Source organism: Poeciliopsis prolifica, unplaced genomic scaffold, assembly GCF_027474105.1.
Source record: "Poeciliopsis prolifica strain line A6 unplaced genomic scaffold, Auburn_PproV2 SCAFFOLD014, whole genome shotgun sequence".
NCBI classification, from domain to species: Eukaryota; Metazoa; Chordata; class Actinopteri; order Cyprinodontiformes; family Poeciliidae; genus Poeciliopsis; species Poeciliopsis prolifica.
This window is the reverse complement of record NW_026562389.1, coordinates 1944418-1963686: the sequence shown is the minus strand read 5'-3', so window position 1 is coordinate 1963686 and position 19269 is coordinate 1944418. Positions and strand designations below refer to the sequence as shown.

The 19269-nt window shown below is 39.0% G+C and overlaps 1 protein-coding gene across 1 annotated transcript in view; it reads left to right on the top strand.

The window, feature by feature from the left end:
• Nucleotides 1–14746: 14746 nt before the first annotated feature.
• The window catches only part of ptch1 (patched 1), a 60111-nt gene continuing 55588 nt past the window's right edge, over nucleotides 14747–19269 (top strand). The window contains exons 1-2 of the mRNA XM_055039845.1: nucleotides 14747–15313; nucleotides 17278–17470. Of these exons, the coding sequence (XP_054895820.1) occupies nucleotides 15143–15313; nucleotides 17278–17470 (364 nt within the window). The 5' untranslated portion in view covers nucleotides 14747–15142. The remainder of the gene's footprint in view (nucleotides 15314–17277; nucleotides 17471–19269) is intronic.

Genomic DNA, 19269 nt, shown 5'->3' with positions numbered 1-19269 from the left:
TGCTACAAAATAAAATCAATACCTTAAAGCTTACCAGCAAAACAAAGCATCGAGCTCTCTGAAATCTCCTGTTCGATACCTGTTAGCGCTGAAAACACAATTCATGGCAGCCCCAATCATCATTGAAGATGGAAACACTGGATTTCAAGCAACATGCCTGTGCCTCTCCACTCTTTCTCCAGACTCTGTGATCTTTTAAAATAAAATGCAAACTACCTTAATCTGAAAAGAGAACTTTGGAGCACACAATAGACCATCTCTTTTTCTCAGTCTGGTTCTGCAGTGGTTTGACACAAGGAATGGAACATGTGCAGACCATGCTCAGGATTCCCATATGTCTAGCAGCTTTTGGTGACTTCCACCTCAACCAGAATGGACTTTAATGGACTATCCTATCAATACTACAGTTATTACTGTTTCTGGTTCATCTTTTCCTGTCACATATTCTCTTTGCTTACATTTCACAGTTGGATACAACACACTATAAAATACTGTCTGGAGTTTGACACCCCTGCTCTACAGGGTCAGGACGTCTTCACGTTGGGCTGCCATTAAAACGTTATTATTTAAGGACAGAGATGGAAACTGCGACATCAATAGCTTGGATTAAGAAACTTTTGTTCCTAAGCTTTATCTCTCACATGTTTGGATCTCTGTCTCTCTTTATGTTCTTAGATAAGGACAAAACCAACAATCCTTAAAGTCTGACTTTTATTGAGACAGGAAAGTGGTTTTTACAAACACATCTCTCTGTATACAAGTGCATGTTGACTTTGTTTCTCATTGTTTGACATTTCTGTGCTGCATACCAGCATGGTGGTGAGAGGACGGATGAATGTGTTTGTCTGATGTCCACGGAGCCAAACCTGCGCACGCAATCTCAACGTCGTGTGAAAACAGCTCTGAATGCAATTTGTGATCAACTGATATTCTGATTTAATAAAGTTTAAACATGCCTTAAGGTCCTATAACTCTCAGCCAATAACTTCCCAGTGATTTGTTTCCAGCATATCGAGAGATGGCGGTGACAGAAGTGCACACTCAACCTTGCCATTAAAATCCCAAACAATGCTCCTATTGATCTGAGCAGCAGATTCTTCTGATATTCCTGGAGCTTTGAGTTTGCAAACAGATGCACAAAGCAGAGCTGACTCCAGATAATCTGTCAACACTACTTTCTGTTTATACATAACAATCCCTGGTGGTCTGTGGAAAAGCAAAGCAACAATTTAAACAAAGTCAATAAAAACTGTCATCCAGCTATGTCACCAGATGGTGGCCTGCTGTATCTTATTTCATCACTGTCATATATTCATACACCTGACCTTTTCACATCTTTCTATATTGTAATCAAAAACTGGGCCATTCTGAATAGAGACAGTTTCTTCTCACCTCTTAATTACATATTATTTTATGTTGGTCTATTACATACAAGCAAGTAAAATACATGAAGGTTTGTTTTTGTAATGTGACCGAATGCGAAAAAGCACAAGTTGTGTTAATGCTTTTCCATGGCAACTTTTGAGATTCTAAGTTACAAAGTATGGATGCCGAGTTTTAAAATGCTCTTTCATGTTCCCTAAAAAGAACAACAAAGGTTTAGTAATATTAAATCTTTTCATAGTTGTTAGGATTCTACAGATTTTAAATTTTAGTATTCCCCTTAAATTGTAGCCACAACCACTTTCATCAAACATTTCCAGAAGATACATAAGAAACAGATTATTGCAGATTTTATACACAGATTGCCCTGTTTGATATTTCACAATGTCCTGCAATTTTAGTAAATTAAAGTCAAATAATTTGCTTGTAAAAAATAAACTAGGGTTGTGTTTTACTCAGACAGCTTTTTTTGTAATTCTAATAGGTGTTGAAGTGATGATTGCCCAGCATTTCTGTGCAATAATTTAAATACGTTAGAATCTTTAAACAGTACAGAAATACGTCATCAATGTATAGAATTATTCTGTGTTGTTCTGACAGCGGCAGAACAACACACAGTCTTCAAACACCTAGATCTCTCCAGTCTTCACAAATTGTTTCTTGTTCTTTAAGTAACTTTTTTTTAATCAAATTTACTGGCTGAGTAAGCAAGTCTCAACTGAAAGAAATGACTCAGAAATGCACACAGTTTAACACACAGGAGCAATATTATTGTGGCACTAATAGATAGGCAAGAATATCCAAGGAAGCAGTCAGAAATCATCAGTCTTTATCCTGCCATAACCATTTCTGGAGCTGTTTTAGATTTAGTGTTTTGGTTAATTGGCCTCTTAAGCTATGACCTCATGGTACTTTGGAGAAAACAAGCAGATGACGATGATGGCACTTTGATGAGGCAGAAAAATTTTGGTTTTGGCTGCAGGTGATGCTAATGCATGTTAGGCACCCATACAAGGCTGTTAAAAACAATGGTCTGAATCTGACTTGGTTGAAGGCAGCATGTTATAAATTTTTTTTTAACCTTTTGTACTGACGTGCTTCAGCAAGGGAGCAACAATTTATGAAACATGTCTACCATTTCAAAGCTGTTATCGTTTGTTTTGTTTTTGGTGTCTTTATGATATAAAATTTAATGTAACCACATTTTTCAGAAATGTTTTTTGTCATCTGACAAAAAGCTTCAATTTCAGCACATTTGCAGGAATTTAAATTCATGTAATAATGTATCTCAGAAGAGCTGTCAATGACCTGCTATCCTACTCACTGTGTATTGCAAGGCTATCACAGAGAATCTAGCTTTTTTTTCAGACTTCAATATGAGTTTTACTTCTCAGGTCATTTTAAAACACCAAAAATGTGCTACTTTGAGTCAATTTTTTCAGTATTTCACACGTTCAGTCTGACTATTGTCGGACTTAATGTGAAACCCAGAAATGCAGCTTAATTGCTTTTATAGAAGCATACACAAAATCCCTTAATTGCAGGTTAATTATGTAATTAGACACACCTCAGAGGAGTTCAGGCATTCCAAATACCCCTTTATGCTCATTAATGCATGTCTTTAAACTGTAAACATTTACCAGTGAAATGAAGTAGACCCTGACATACAGCAATCTATGGTTCTGCTTGAAGATTTTTTTCAATAAGTTTTTGAGGGTCATCAACATTGTTTGAAATATATATTATATATTTCAACTCAGAAATGCTTGAATTGATCTCAAAGTAAATTTTAATTCTCTGGAGAAATCTTTCTTTGGACAAGGAAAGGGAGGTAAAGATCTACGACCTGCAGTGTCGGGAAAATTCCTGCTAATAAAGGTTGATGCTGCTTGTTTACGAGTGTAAATTCCACCAAGGAAGGTAACAGTTCCTGCTGTGGCTCAGACATGACTGAACAGGAGGTCTGGACAGCTTATTAAGTGCTTACCTTTGAGTGTATCACTTTTTCCAACAGGCCTACCACAGACACCCACCCTCACTTTAATAAAAGTAAGCAAACCTTCCACCAAGGTAATGGTGAGCAGTCTAAATGTGAAAGATTCCAGACATTGGACTGGAAGAGTACAGCCGACACGTTCAAAAACAATGGCATTGAGATTTCATAAAATAGACCAACAGAAGACAATGTGGAACAAACAAACATGACTTTCAAAAAAAAAAAAAAAGAAAGAAAATTTTACAAATAAAAGTCTGAAAACTGTGGTGTACATTTGTATTACTGTGAAAGCTCTATACAATCTTCAGGAGCTGAAGAGTTACTCTGGAGGAGCTGCAGAGATTTACAACTCAGTTGTAAAATATATGGACATGACAACTGTTAGTTGTGCGCTTCACAAATTTGGCCTGTATGAAAGCATGGAAAATCACACTTCCATTCCAATCTTTGTCATATTTAGAAAGTTGTAACTAATATGCATCAACAAAAGAAGAGATGAATGATGGCTGAAGAGCATTATTTATTTTTTTAAATTAAGTGATTGACCCACACATCTACAGAATTAATAAATACAACTTCTGTCAAATATACACTTGCTTATTAACCACAGGAATTCAACATTACAGTCAATTAATTAATTAACTAGTTAATTAATTAATTTAATCAAAGTACATGGTTGTATGTATTTCTTCTTAAGAAGGTCTGCACTGTTTGCAGTTTTCTGGCCGAGCTCTTTAAAAAAAAACCCTTACCTACCGATTCCCATTTTAGTCAGTACCAATTTTTTTGTCTCAAATGTTGCTAAATATACCAAGAAAGTCATTGAGTTGGCAACTGTAGGGTGACTATTGTTAACTGCAAACGTGCAGACATGACCTGGTGGTCCGGTCTATCATTCAAACCTCTCTCACAGCAGAGAACAGTGGATAATTTTTTTAAATCTTTGCTGAGGTACACAAGATCAGTTTCACATGTAAGAATCTGCCGATCACCAATAAATGTATCTTATATGACACATACATAGAATGAAATGTAAACAGCACTGTCAGAGATGCAATAAGTTTATAGCAGGTGTGTGAATGATTTAATCATCAGACCATTGATTGAGGAATCCACATGACTAACAGAAATAGAACCCCCAAAACCAAATTTTGAACCAAAGATTCCTTCTGCAGAGTTCTGAATAAAAGCAGGAACAATCTTTATTTCTTTAGGCTAATATAATACAAACCCCTGTATTTTGGATTCCAAGGCTCCTCGACATAAAATAGCCCTCTTCTGCCAGCAGAGAAAGGGCGTTTTGGGCAGTGTCCTGTCTCCAGAGTAAAGGTCTCCCAGGCATGGTGTATGAAGATTCTCCGTAACTTTAGTTTCTTCCTTGAATCTCCTCCTCTTCCTGTTGCTGGGACCAACATTAATGTTAAATCAATAGTTATCATACCACTTCTCCTGTATTCAGTCCTTCATGGTTTGAAGTATGGCTACAACCCAAAAATCAGTCAATGGAGTAAATTGGTTTACAGGAACAGGGAGAACACACAAAAGAACTAAAGGATGACCCTGGGATTATAATAGTCCTTCGTGGAGCTTACAGGAATCTATGAATGGGACACAGCAAACAGAAAGAAAAAAATTCTCTGGTCAGGTGAGATTAGCAAAACATTTTCTAAACCTTGTTTCTCACATTACTCACACCATTCCCAGAGTGTAATGATTTTTCCTTTAGAAAGGACAGCCTGGCTGGAAATAATGATGGGATGACGGATAGAGCTATAGAGGGCAAGTAAAGGTCAACATACACTTCTTCCATCAGACTTTTTCCTGACACATAGGCTCTGACTTGATGGTTCCTTTATGGACCACCAGACTCGCAAAATCAAGTATTCACGTGAGAGTATGAACCAGAAGTCCTGCCAGCTGGTCCAGCACTAAACTCAAAGCTATCTGAACAAGTTCAAATAAGATTACCCTTTGACTCTTTCATTTTAATTCAGTACGCCTCAGCTCATATAATTTTTTTTTTTTTGCAAGTAAAAGATTTGAGTTTTTATTTATGGCCAAAGTTGACGAGTTTTACTTTGCTACCATGTCTCACTCATAACATCCCCATCAAATTGCTACATAGTTCCATCGTACTTGAAGCTGGTGCCAAGGTTCTCCTTCTGACAGGACAACAATCCTAAACATACACCCAGAGCAGCAATGGAATAGTCTGATCAGAGATATTCAAAGTCAAGCATCAACCAGTACCAATCATGCTGTAGTTGTTCCCCTGGACGAACAGCACTTGTGTGAAATGATGGTTCCTAAGCAGGCCTCTGCAAAACTTTGTGATATGATATGGAGGAAATTAGGCTATTTGAATCAGCTGTGTTGGAGCAGAGAAACTGTCGATATGACCTCAGCGTTTAAAAGAAAGCATGACAACAAAAATACAGTTGAGGTGGGTTTAGTAAAATACTGCAGGTCACATTTGCAACAGCACAATTACAGTGAGACAAAGAATATGGCTTTTACACGAGTTTTACTTTGCTACCATGTCTCACTCATAACATCCCCATCAAATTGCTACATACTTGAAACTGGCGCCAAGGTTCTCCTTCTGACAGGACAACAATCCTAAACATACAGTTGCTCAAACATAGTATGTTTGAGCAACTTCAAACATACAATGAAAAAGGGGTAATCAAAAATGAACAAGAAATAAACATTTACACAAACCTAACACCAAAATGATAAATGGTACCAATAAATAGTTGCATACATACAAATCATTATAACCAAGCTAATCTAAGATCAATCAAACATTTAGTAAATTAAACGCAACACAATATCAGTACTCCTTTAGTAGTGATGGGACTCCTGGTCTCCATCACAAACACATCTGAAGCTGGCAGGACACCAGTATTTCAGAAACAGAGTTGGACACTCATGGTTTACGCCAAATCTTATCCATTTTTTGTTAGCCCAAGAAAAATACAAAACTGAATGCAATTTTTGGTAAGCTCTAAATATTGCTTGTAAACCCAATCTGGCTGAGCCTGAGCTGTTTTGCAAAGCAAAATGGGCAAACAGTTCAAAATCTAGATGTTTAAAGCAGATACAAATATGACACAAACAACTTGAAGCTGCAATTGCAGTGAAAGGTGGTTCTGACTCAATGGAGCTCAATACAAATTTACACCAGATGTTTATTTGTAAAACATTTAAAACCCTTATATTATTTTACTATTCTACTTTGCGTTAGTCTAGCACATAAAATCCCAACTCAGTCCAGTGAAGTTTATGGTTGTAACATCACAAAATATAAAACAGTCCTCGGAATATAAGTACTTTTGCAAGTTACTATAGCTATTTGTTTGAGAGTGTAAATTTGTGACTCAGATTTTCCCTTTTCCCTTAACAACTGATACGAAGGAATGTGTTCAGAGGCACACTTCATCTATCTGGCTGCTCTCTGTATTTTACAGGGAGATTCAGTTAGTATCCCTTTTCCTCTTTTGGACCTCAGATTTCCATAGAGCCACAGCATTGATATTGTTTAATATTGCTTATTTGTTGAGGCCATGTGTATACATTCAGGGCAGTACAAGTTTCCTGTTAACATTGGAGGCTGAACTTGTTTCCAAAAATTACAACTTCACAGGCCAGTTCCAAGGTCCAGACCACTAGCTTGTCTAAATACCTGCCAGCAGTAACTTTGTCTATTCCAGATCTCGGCATAAATGTCAGCCAAACAATGAGGGAACTTCTGCGTTAAATCAGAATGGGGCTAATAGGACCTAAATGTTCATGCCATTTGATGCACAATGCGCCAAACATGCCAACTGGAAACACTGCAAATTAATTTCTGCGTTAGAACAACGTGAAAAATGCATTTTCTGTGAGTCATCAAGGGGCTTAAATCAGGTGAACAATTAAAAAAAAAAACATATGTTACAAATCTGGTCTGCATTTTCCACTGGAGAGTTTACCTTTGCTGATTGAGTCAAACATAAGCATTTACTATATGTTTGGTCTGCATCGCTGTGCTGCTGCTCATGGGGAAAAAGTGAAATAGGCCTCTTGGATCTTCGCAGAGCTGCTCTGATTGTGCACACAAAGCCTCTCAGAAATTGGGAGAGGTAAACAGAGGCCAGGAAGTGCTGCGACCTGTCAAACAGTTCGGTGTATGATTGAAGACAATCATGAGCTCAAACATAAACATCCCTGCAGGCCTTCACAGGCACTCAGCCCCCACAAGCTGGACTGACTGAGGAACAGAAGGGGTGGCTTTATAACTTGCCCGTACCACTGGAGGTAATGTGAAGTTTCTGATTAGAGATGAGCTTATAGTAAGGTTTTTTGCAGCTATTTTTTTCTACTACAAAAATTGCTTTTTTTTTTTTTTCCCGATGGAGGTTTGACTCTACGAAGGAGGTAGAAATTTGGTGAAATTAAATTGGTTTCTTAATGCTCCAAGTGTTGAATGCAGCTCAGATGTTTGTCTGTATGCACCTTGGTACCAGGTTATATTTTCTACAATAACAGTTTTTCCAAAACTAGATGCAAAGTGGAACTGTTGAAGTTCTCAGAGGTTGCCTAACCCTAACCTGCGTGTATTCACTCCTGAGGACAATTTTAGAGACCAACTAAATCTTACACAATCTTACACAAATTTTGCTTCAAAAGACTTTTTCACCTACCCATAATTTATATATTATCTAAAAAAGTATATCTTTTGAAGGTTTGCATACAGGTCACCAGAATATTTTTTTTTACCCTATCTTCAATGGCTGAATCCAGTCACCCTTCTGAAACACGTTCATTTCAGGAAGCTCTCCTTACTGTCTTTTGTTCACAGTCTACATTTCATGACCATAGTAGTGTCTGTATTACTGCAGACGAGCCCCAGATCCATCTATTTAACTCCTGCTCCAACCTGTCATGTCTTTTAAACATACAAAGGAATGTGTTCAGAGGCACACTTCATCTATCTGGCTGTAAATGTGTAGGTTGTGTACAATCTACACATTTAGATTGTAAATATGTACAATCTACACATTTACAGTTAAATTCAATGCACACTAAAGCACTACACCGTGTTCCAAATTATTATGCAAATTGGATTTAAGTGTCATAAAGATTATTATTATTTTTTTTGTTGTTGTGCTATTAAATTTATAGAGGGCTCTTTGAATCACTATTATTAATTTTAGAGAGCTGGATTGATTAGTTTGTCTCTTGAGCTCAATTAAAGGAAATCCACTTAAGAAGGATGTTCCACATTATTAAGCAGGCCACAGGTTTCAAGCAACATGGGAAAGAGAAAGGATCTCTCTGTTGACAAAAATCATCAGCTCATCAGTGTAGTGTTGTATGACGACATTAGATATTTAACAAAAACTGAAACGTTATCGTCGCACTGGATTGTTCAGATAAAAGCATAATGAGGAAGGTTTCTGTTAGACAAATTCATTGGATTAAGAGAGCAGCTGTTAAAATGCCCTTGCAAAGCAGCAAACAGTTATTAGCTGTTTGCTAATAACTGGAGCCTCAGGTGGAGGATCCTCCAGAGGCTTGCATAAACCTCCTGTTCGGCCCTCCCTAACCAGTGCTCACAAGCAGAAACAGTCACCGTGGGCCCAGATGTACATGAAGATTAATTTTCAAACAGACTTGTTCACAGATGACTGCTGTGCAACCCTAGATGGTCCAGATAGACGCAGTAGTGGATTGGTGGTGGACGGACACCACATCCCAATACAGCTGTGACGTCAGCAAGGACGCAGTGGAGTCATTTTTTGGCCTAAATCATGGGGGGGAGAGAGAGACCTGGTCGGCCCCTTCAGAGTGCCTAAAGGTTTGAAAATGACCTCAGCAAAGAATATGGACTTTCTGACAAATCAGTTTCTTTCATGATTCAAAAAGAAGAGCTGTACGTTCAGTATCAAAATCATCTTCATGGATGACAATGAACCATCTAATGCTGCAAGGGATACCACTGTGTCATTAGCAACTATGGGCATAAAAGAGGAGAAACTCATGTTGTGGTCACCATCCTCCTCTGACCTCAATCCTATTGAGAACCTGTTTGGAGTTTCCTCAAGCAGAAGATCTGAGGGTGGAATGCAGTTCATATCAAAACATCAGCTTTTGGAAAGAATTTTGACATCCTGCTAAGAAATTCAAGCAGAAATTATCCACAAACTCACGGGTTCAATGGATGCAAGAATTGTGCAGGTGATATTAAGAAGGGGTCTGTTAACATGTAACTCGGTCTGTTAACATGTTTTTGATTGAAATAGCTTTTGATTTTAGTAAATGTGACCAGTTAATGCTGCACATTCAAAGAATGACAGTTTGTAGTTCTTTATAATCCATAAAATGTTCAGAAAATCTGCTGTGCATAATAATTTGGAACAGTGCATTTTGAGTTTTTTGTTTTTGAAAAAAATACTGTCAGGGCAAATATGAATGTGTGTTTTTTGGTCTGGGAGGGGTAACATTCAATTTTTACTGCTGAAATCAATCTTCAAAAATACAATATGATTAATTTTGTAACTGACAGGGCCCCATTTTTTTTTTTTTTTAAATTTCTATAAACAAAAAATAAATAAATTGTGGAGGGACCCTGTTGGTGAGGGACCCTTAGAATTGTCATAACTTTTCCCCCCTTTGCAGCACCCTGTGTATGCACATAGATGACTGTATTTAATGTTGTGTGGTGATGCATTTCTTAGCATAAGTACTGCTGGATAAAAACAGTGCTTCTTTCTATAAATAAAATATATAAGATTACACTTTTGGCACAAATGATCTCTCACTCTTTTTTTCCTTCATTGTGTTGGGATGAGAGAGAGAGACAGGAAAAGGGAGAGAGGACATTCTTACTTAATTGGGATCTTGAGCGCATTTGTTTTCAATAAAGATGTGTGCTTTGTTTGCATTCTCTTGCTCACTTTTTTCAGCTTTCAACCTCTGTTTCTTCTTCTCTTCATGTCTGGCTTGAGATGACTGATGACAGAAAACTGATGACCATCCACCAACACTCTAAATATGCTCTCTGGTATTTATAGAATTTAATTCAAGAATTCATCAAAATATGAATTTTGGCTCATGTTGATGCATCAGGAGGATGCGATTACAATTTGAAAATTATTCCTGTGAAGCACGTTTTTATATATTGCTCCATGAAGCATGACAGTGAACAAGATAAAAAAAAAAATCAGAATTAGTTTTTGAAGTTTACATTGTGTTTCCACATTTCTGCTTTGAACTATAATCCACCTGCAAATCATAAATAGGCGAATGAACTCAGCAAGGGTTTTTTTTTTTTTTCCCCGCTTCTCCTTGTGGCAGCTAGCCAGTGGACCAGCCTTGTAGGGTGTGAAGGGCCCCAGCAGAGGTCAAAGAAGGTGATAGGCAGATGAAGTCATTCCTGGATCAATGCCCGACCGACTCATGCTCGTGCTTCCTAATGAAGCACGTCATCTCCTTCCTCCATGCAGCCATGGAAGATCGCTGGATACCAATCACCAGTCATATTCAAGGAAACTTTCAAAATCCTTGGAGCCAAAAAGTACATATTCAGTAATTGCAACTAGTTGCAGTTGCAATTGCATCGCGTTTTCCTACCAATCTTAGCAGAAAAGGACAAAAATTTGTGTTTGGGTTGTCGTTTTTCTTGAGCTAACACTGCTTCTTGGCAACAAGTCTAATGCAGTTGGAAATCCAATTTATTTGCCACTGAATGGTGCTACATTTGTAAGGAAAACTCATTTGCGGGTAGAGCAGCAGTGCTGAGTATGTGGGTTGTGCCTATAAAAAACTTGCTAAATCCTCTCTGCCGGTGCCAAACACTTTTGGTGGAGGCAGTGTGGGGTGGTATCTCCCTCAGAGGAAAAGCAAGGCTTGTCCTCATTTAAGATGATCTCTGTGTAGGGATTGAAACTCTATCCTCCAAGCTATCAGTGCTCACTTCCACAAAGTGAGGTTTATCAGTGACGACCAGTGCTGACGCAATGCTCACAAGGATAAAGCAGTGCACTAAGGGAATCAACAGTCTGGGGATGGCACCAAAAAAATCAGGGTGGTGAAAAAACTGTTATAATAATCATAATAACAATATACTTAAAATAAAACTGTGTACAGCACGCCATGATACATAAGCAGTACAAAACTAACGTACCCAAGAAAAAGATGAATCGAGGGCACCCGATTGGCTATCTCTGGCCGTGGAGACTACATCTAAAATTTGGGAGTGGACAGTTCAGGAGGACTCAACCCCATTATCGATTCGTCAGCATACATTAAAGATGATGTGATGTTCTGTTCTGAGCCAGAGCAGATCACTGGACTAAAGTCATAAATTGCTCACTGCCAAGTCTTGGAACATTGGCTGAAACATTGCTATTGCAGGCTGATAAATAGAAAATAATTGAATATTTTACAAGTAGAGAATCCAACACCATCAATGTGCTTGGCAGTTTGTTTCCTCCAACATATTATTGGAATAAATCTCTGTTCAGATGAATTACTATTAGATAAATATCATTTAGTTTTTTGTTAAGTTGCATGTCAATAGTTTTTGTCGAAAAGTTACTGTCTGCTTGTAGGGTACTGAAGGAGGGGCTCACCCAGTCACAGTTCATGCAATGTAACAATACAGCTAATGTGTAATATTTGATACTGGCTTTTTGTGCTGTATGTTCAGCCAGCTATGATATCAATTAATGGCACAAGATAATAAGAAATCTTAGACAATAAGATTTCCTATTGCCTAAGGTTGGATGAGATTTTAATAGGACTAATTGTTAATCGATTTGATTTATTTTCCTGGCTCAAGTAATTTATATTAGCCCATGACTGTTAATGAAAAAGACCCCAAAACAAAACAAACAACAACAAAAAAATTAACACGAGAAATCCTCGTGTTTGGTCAAGGGTGTGTGGGCATCATATGTGCACACGTGTTTCATTAGTCCACACAGATGCTCGCAATATAATCTCCCAGAGCAATTTTACAGGCATATCTTTACTGCCTTTACACTATAGTGCTCAAAGAAGAGAACCATTTTTCACAATGTCCCACGGCACTTTTATTGAACCCAGCGGCGTTGTACTGTCTGGAAAACAACATGTATATGTCTATCCCACAGATATGTTCCAGGAGTTATGACTCTTGTTTCCAGTAATGTCTTACCCCACAAAGTCAAACTTCAGTTCATCGTCATTAGAGGGCATTGCAGCATAGCTTAGTTTTTGTCGTAAAGCATTGTAAGCATGGTACCACACTCATGTATGGTACCATTAAAATATTTTTGTACAGTATACATTTTTATAAAGACACTGATAGGTTTAAATAAATAAATGGAGAACTGCTTTAGCCAGCTCCTTTTAAATTTTGATGTAGTTGATGTCAATATTCTCACCAACCTGATCTTGAACTCCAATACAGCAGCCTTATAAATAGGAAAACTTTGATAGCTTCAATAAAAAAAAAAATGCATTTTTATCTGTTTTATTAGAAATAATATTTTTCGAGCACAACATTAAAACTCCCTGGATGAATCTTATCTTTAGTGTTTTGCAAGACAAAAATGCTTAGGAAGTCATGGTTAAGCTTAATTTTCAGACCCACATGCAAAACCCCAGATGAGAAATTGTTCTTAGACGTGAGTGGTTGAAGAAAGTCCACGACTCCAGAGATGAGTGGCTTGAATGTGATTTAAGATGTGCTATGGCTAGTAATTTCTCATAGCGGGTGGCTATTTTTCCCAGACTTCATACCTGGAGAGCAAAGTAGAGCAGGCCAGCAGATTTTCGGCTGAAGATAGGTGCTGCAAGGCATGATTTTGAAAGCAGGTAAAATACAAGTTTACTTGAAGGAGGAAATGGCTTTATGTATCTGAAGACTTGGGAGACAGGTAGCCTATATTAATGGAGAGAAACTTAGGAAGCATGTAAGAGAGGTTTTGCATAAGAAAGTTAAAAAAATAACTCACCCACTTAGATCAATCATCAAAAAAATGTTACTTGACAGTCCCTTATTTTCACAGCAGTATATTTTTTTATTTTTTGAGAAATGTATCCATTTCTGGACTCTGGTTCTGGAAGAAGTTTGAAAAAGTTGTCAGCTTTCACAACAGGGGTGAGTGAGTATGTAGTATGCAGTCTGTCCAGTCCTTGAGGGCCGGTGTCCTGCAACTTTTAGATGTGCCTTTGCTGCACCACACCTGAAAATAATAATTTGGTCATTAGCAAGGCTCTGAAGAACTGATCTACACAAGGAGGAGGTAATTAAGCCATTTCATTCCTGTGTTTTGTGTTTTTCATTCCTGTGTTTTTGGCACATCAAAAAACTGCAGGACAGTGGCCCTCGAGGACTGGAGTTTGACACCCCTGGCTTAGAGGTTCAAATTGTTAAAAGGGCTTAAGAGTTCTTTATATAGATCAGATTCACTACATTTTAGATTTGCCCAACCATATAGGATTCCAAATGCACAGTTTCTCCCTGGGCTCCACACATTCAGCATATATCCTGAATGTTCAATATATTGTTTCTATTCCTGATTCGGAGCACTGAAAAGTTGACTTTTGAGAACCAAGAGAGGGGAACCATCACTGGAAATGCAAATGAGCAATAGAAAGCTCCTTTTTGTGCAAGTATTTTTGTCTATTTTTTCTCCTAAATTTATCTATTTATTTATTCATTTTTCCATGGCATGCAGCAGGCCATGCCGCCCAGAGAGGAGAGCCACATCACTCATATCAAACTGACTTCTGCTAAAAATACCTACTAAAGGACAGCTCAAGTACAACCAGTGGTACTTATCCACAGACCTATAACCAAAACTGTTATAAAACTCCCCTTGAACCAATGTAATCCGAGGCTCAACAACCATAATGGTGAAGGCAGTGAGGGGTGGGGAGTTAAAAACTTCACTTCTGACATTCCTCAGCTCTCCTCCGGCGTCCAGGTCCGGGACTTGTCCTCTGCCTGGAGATCTCCTCCAGTGGAAACGCTTCCCTCCTCCTGCAACGGACCGCTGTGCAGAAACTTGACCGCACCGAGAGGTTCCGCTCTCGGAGAACCCCGCCGTCCCCACCCCCTGAAGTCGGAGATGCACACACGAGGTCCGTCCACCTGGGTGGTCTCTCTACTTTAGTGAGCTGTTGCTAAGCAGCTAATAATAGTCGTGTTTGCTGAGTAATTTTTGCCCTTCTGGAACCAATCAGATGCAAGAAAGTCCTGCGATCTGACAGCCCCAGAGGCGGGATCTGGAGTCTTTTTTTTTCTCACCCCTCCTCCTTTCTCTGCCTCCAAACGGAGAGAGGTCTTTTTCTCCCTCTTCTATTGAATCTCAGAGTTGGCCGTGACGCGCGGCCCAGGGGAAGACCACATAGATCTCAGCAGAATGCTGCGACCATCGAGCTTTCATACCCGACCACTTGCGTGCGGGAATCCCTTTGCGCGCCTCGCTTTTTGAGAGAAACTTTCCGTTTTTTCATTTTTCTTTCCTTCCCCCCCCCCTCCCCTTCTTCAATATTTTTTTTAAGAGACAAGGTGAAAGCGGTGAGAGCAGCGGAGACCTCCGGATCGCGAAATGTTGGGATGGAAGGCGCAGACTTTGACTCGCCGTCTCCAACAGGAGTATGAAGTCCCACTTCACGGGTGTGAGGTCTCCACGAGTGAAACTCTGTCGCCTCGGGATATCGCTACACGCTTTCGGGGAAACACTATAAAGTGGGAAACGGTAACCACCTCGCAGTCCCCGCAACATGGCCTCGACTGCTAATGCGCCCTTCGAGCAGGAAAACAGAGACCCCGATCGGCCGAGGATAACGCGGAGGAACAGGGGGGACTATACCCGCGGCACACCGCTGGATTTGGAGTATTTACAGCGGCCGAGTTACTGCGATGCGGGCTTCGCTCTGGAGCAAATATCAGAGGTGCTTATGGCTCATGTTTCACTACAGGAGAGCTGCGTGGTGCCTGTTTCATTGTATTTACTGGGGGGTAAAGTGGCCAAACTTTATGCCCAGTCGCTACTAGGTAACGAGACGTGCTTGAAAGCATGGGCATGAGAAGAGAGAGAGAGAGAGAGAGAGAGAGAGAGAGAGAGAGAGAGAGGAGAGAAAGCTTCTATTTATTTCAAACGCATGTGAAACAAGCTTCTTGCTGTGTTTATCAATACGGGAACTACTGATTCCAAGCTATTAACGCACATGGCAAAAACATCGCACCTCATCCTATACATTGGAAAGACAGCTGCACATATATTTTTCTGACAGGTATCTCGACTTGAACGAGTCTTCTGAAAATCCATGTGGCTGTTCTCTTCCGTTCACAAATATTGTCAGTAACCCCCCGACACCCCCACACGCACACACACACACACACGCACACACACTCTCTCTCTCTTGCGTTGGCTTCTCCACTCCCCATGCAGACCAGAACACACGTACAGCTCCACAGGGAGAGGGGTTGTCTGCGTGTGTGTGTGTGTGTGTGTGTGTGTGTGTGTGTGTGTGTGTGTGTGTGTGTGTGTGTGAACGTGTGTGGGGGTATTTGTGGGTTTTAACCACATGCACTCTTCAGGGTATTTAATATCACCTATTGATGTGTGGGGCGTGCAACGGTGGAAGTGAAAGCCACCCCAGGGACAGTTCAGAGGCTGCTTCCCTTTAGAATACAATAGTGTCTGTGCAGTGGGATATCTGCCATGTATGTATAGCTGAAGTTTCAAGCTTTCAGATATAAAACTCCTGTTGAGTTTGGCTTTTAAAGGCATAAATAAATGGCTAAAGAGATTAAGTCAAAACCCCACAGTGGAAACGCCTCCAGTGTCAACTCATCATTATAAGTTGACAGTAGAGCTGCACAATACATCTAATCACAAAACCGGTTTATCTGTTCAATATTAGAAACACAACAGTTACCGGATGCAGTATTTGGCTGGAAACTATATTCCTGTTGCCATGCGTTGACATTCACTCAGATGTTTACTTCCATTACTTCCAGTAAACAGATAATTTTGTACCCAATACATAAATAATGATGAATAACTTTTTGTCTTTAATCAGTTATTAAGGATAGTCTATGTTTGTTCAATACAATAGATTATTTCCCCTGAGTAGATCTAAAATAATGTCCTGTTAGAAATTATTTATTGGAGTCAACCATTTCTGTCTAGTAGACCATGAGTTGACTATACAAATTTGTACGCAATTGCAGATCTTCATGAAATGATGCAGGCCTTGCTGACAGTTCTTTCCCATCATTTACCTCCATCGACTTTGGAGGTCCAGCTGGAAACCAATTTCAAACTCTTCAGTTTCGCTCTATTCATAGCTTATTATTGCAGCTGTAAATTGACAGCAGTCGATGTATAACCGATAAACCAGGCATGTATATTCCAGGATGGAACAATAAAGGGATTTATTGTTTAGAAATGCATTCATGTGCATTATCAAATTTAATCCTAATGACTAGAGATGTGCTGATCAATGGATTAGAAATCAGATTATGCCAACATATGGTTGTTGTTCGTATGCTTGCCTCAGAAAAATTGAGGTAATCAGTTTTTCATTGATTGCCTCTGATCTGTGAGTAGCAGGTCAGATAACACAATATGATATTTTTCTAAAACTAATCTGTCTTTTCTGCTTCTATATGTTAAAATTCTTAGAGAAAAATAAACAAATCTGTTTTGGCCTGGAAAAGCTTGATTGGTGCATTTTTACTCAACGTGAACGTCCCCTCAGATGTGTTTTTGGGGGTAAAATTTGTTACTTTATGCACATCATGTGTGTAAATAACCTCTTCCTCTGTATTCCAATGGCTTTATCTGGTCAGGTAAGTGTAATCAGTTTGCTTTCATTGGCAGTAACTTCATTCTCTTGTCTTATCACAGGGGAAGGCGACTGGGAGGAAAGCACCTCTGTGGCTGAGAGCAAAGTTCCAGAGATTTTTATTCAGGCTCGGCTGTTACATACAAAAGAACTGTGGAAAGTTTTTGGTTGTGGGCCTTATGATTTTTGGAGCTTTTGCCGTGGGTTTAAGGGCAGCTAATCTGGAAACGGACGTGGAGAAACTCTGGGTGGAAGGTAAGACAATGTTTGGTTATTGGCTTTTTGTTAAGTTGCACAGTTTCTTGAGTGCATGTATGAAAATCACCAGCTATAAAGACTTTCAAGGAGAATTGGTTAAAGTTTGTGTCTTGGAAAGTGGCCGAACAAAACTGTGTTGGATTCGCAAGAGGTAACAATAACGTCACCCATGAAGAAGGTTGTAATTAGGCTCATAAGCAGCCCTTGGAGTTGAGGAAATTTTTGTCAAAGCCGCCATTTTGTGAGTGTGTGTATGTGTTGGTGTGTGTGAGAGCCAGCCCCCAGCAGTTGAAGGCTCAGAGGCTGTGTGTGTGGTCCTGTTTTGGACAGCTCTCAACTTTCCAAAAAGATTTGTTTCTGGCTGCAGGGAAATAGCAGAGCACGGACAGGAGCTATGGTGGAAGTGTCACTCAGTCTTCTTGTTTTCTTATAAAGAATTTAGGCAAATGAAGAGATTTAAAAGAGGGAAAGAGAGCGTATGCATGGGTGGTTCTTTGGGGGTAAAGGCATGAGGCTGAGTTTTTTTTTTCTCCCTCTTTGATCTGCATTCCTGTACATATGGCTCAAGTTGGCTGTTCCACTCATGAATGAAAAGAGAGAATCTGCTATTTGGAACTGAACTGTATGTTTTAATAAATAAAATAATATTTTTTCACATACATTTTTTACTATTCTTCAATTCCTTTTTTTTTTACGTGAAAACAATCCACATTTTTTGAGCTTAAGCTTCAAAGCGGACGGACTCCCGACCTCTTCCCCTGGGTATGCAGGCCTAGCCCATCCTTGCGTGCTGCTGCAGGGGTCTGACAGACAGAGGTCTTCTAATGCATTGCGCAGGCGCAGTTGGATCACGGTTTGTGCAGAAAGCAGCCTCTTCAAACACACATTCCTGATTGTACTCAGAGGATCACACAGTTTTCACATGCCAGAACCACGGTCAGGAGGACCGGGGCGAGAGGGCGTTACAGGAAATGCAGAATGTTATGGGAGAGTGATAGAAAATTTATTTTAGCTGTTAGGGTAAATCTGTTCAATCTTCAATCTAGCATTTTAATGTTTGTTTGTTTTTTTAAGGCAAAATAAACATTTGCTGTCATTTTTAAAAATTGTGAGGATAAATCTTAAGTGAGATTCAACATTCACAAATAATTCAATGGAATTATCAGATTTTCTTTGCATGATTCTGTTTCTATTTAATGCAATCGTAAACCAGTTTTTCTCATTGACTGATATGTGATATGACAGATTATGATCCCTGATAAAACCATCATAACTATGATCTACCTCCTACTCCAGTAGGAGGTATAATAGTATTTTTATAATAGTATTTTTCTATTATAGATTGAGCAGACTAAAGAAAATAACTCTAATTTATCAGATATTAAAGTGTGTGTTGAAAGTTCATTTGATGGGAATGAATAGTCCTATCTTAGTCCCACATTATGGGAATTCTCCTTTTACGACAATACAGTAACAGAATGTTACCCAGTGAACAACACAAGCAACTGGATTTTACCAAAGTACCTATAACAAATATAAAAGCCACTGAAAATATAACGATCACTAGTTGACCAAGTACCCAGTTTTCTTGCTTTATTCTTTACACTCAGGCTGACATGTTTTAAATGTTGAAGGGACTTATTTAGATTCTTTAAACAAAAATCTATAGAAACAAAAATGGAAAGCAGAAATTCACTATTAATGCAACTCCAGACAACTTATTGATCTTATTGACAGTTTTGTGTTGCTCTACTATGACTGTTGCTAAATAAGATTTTGAATGGACTGTTTTTTGG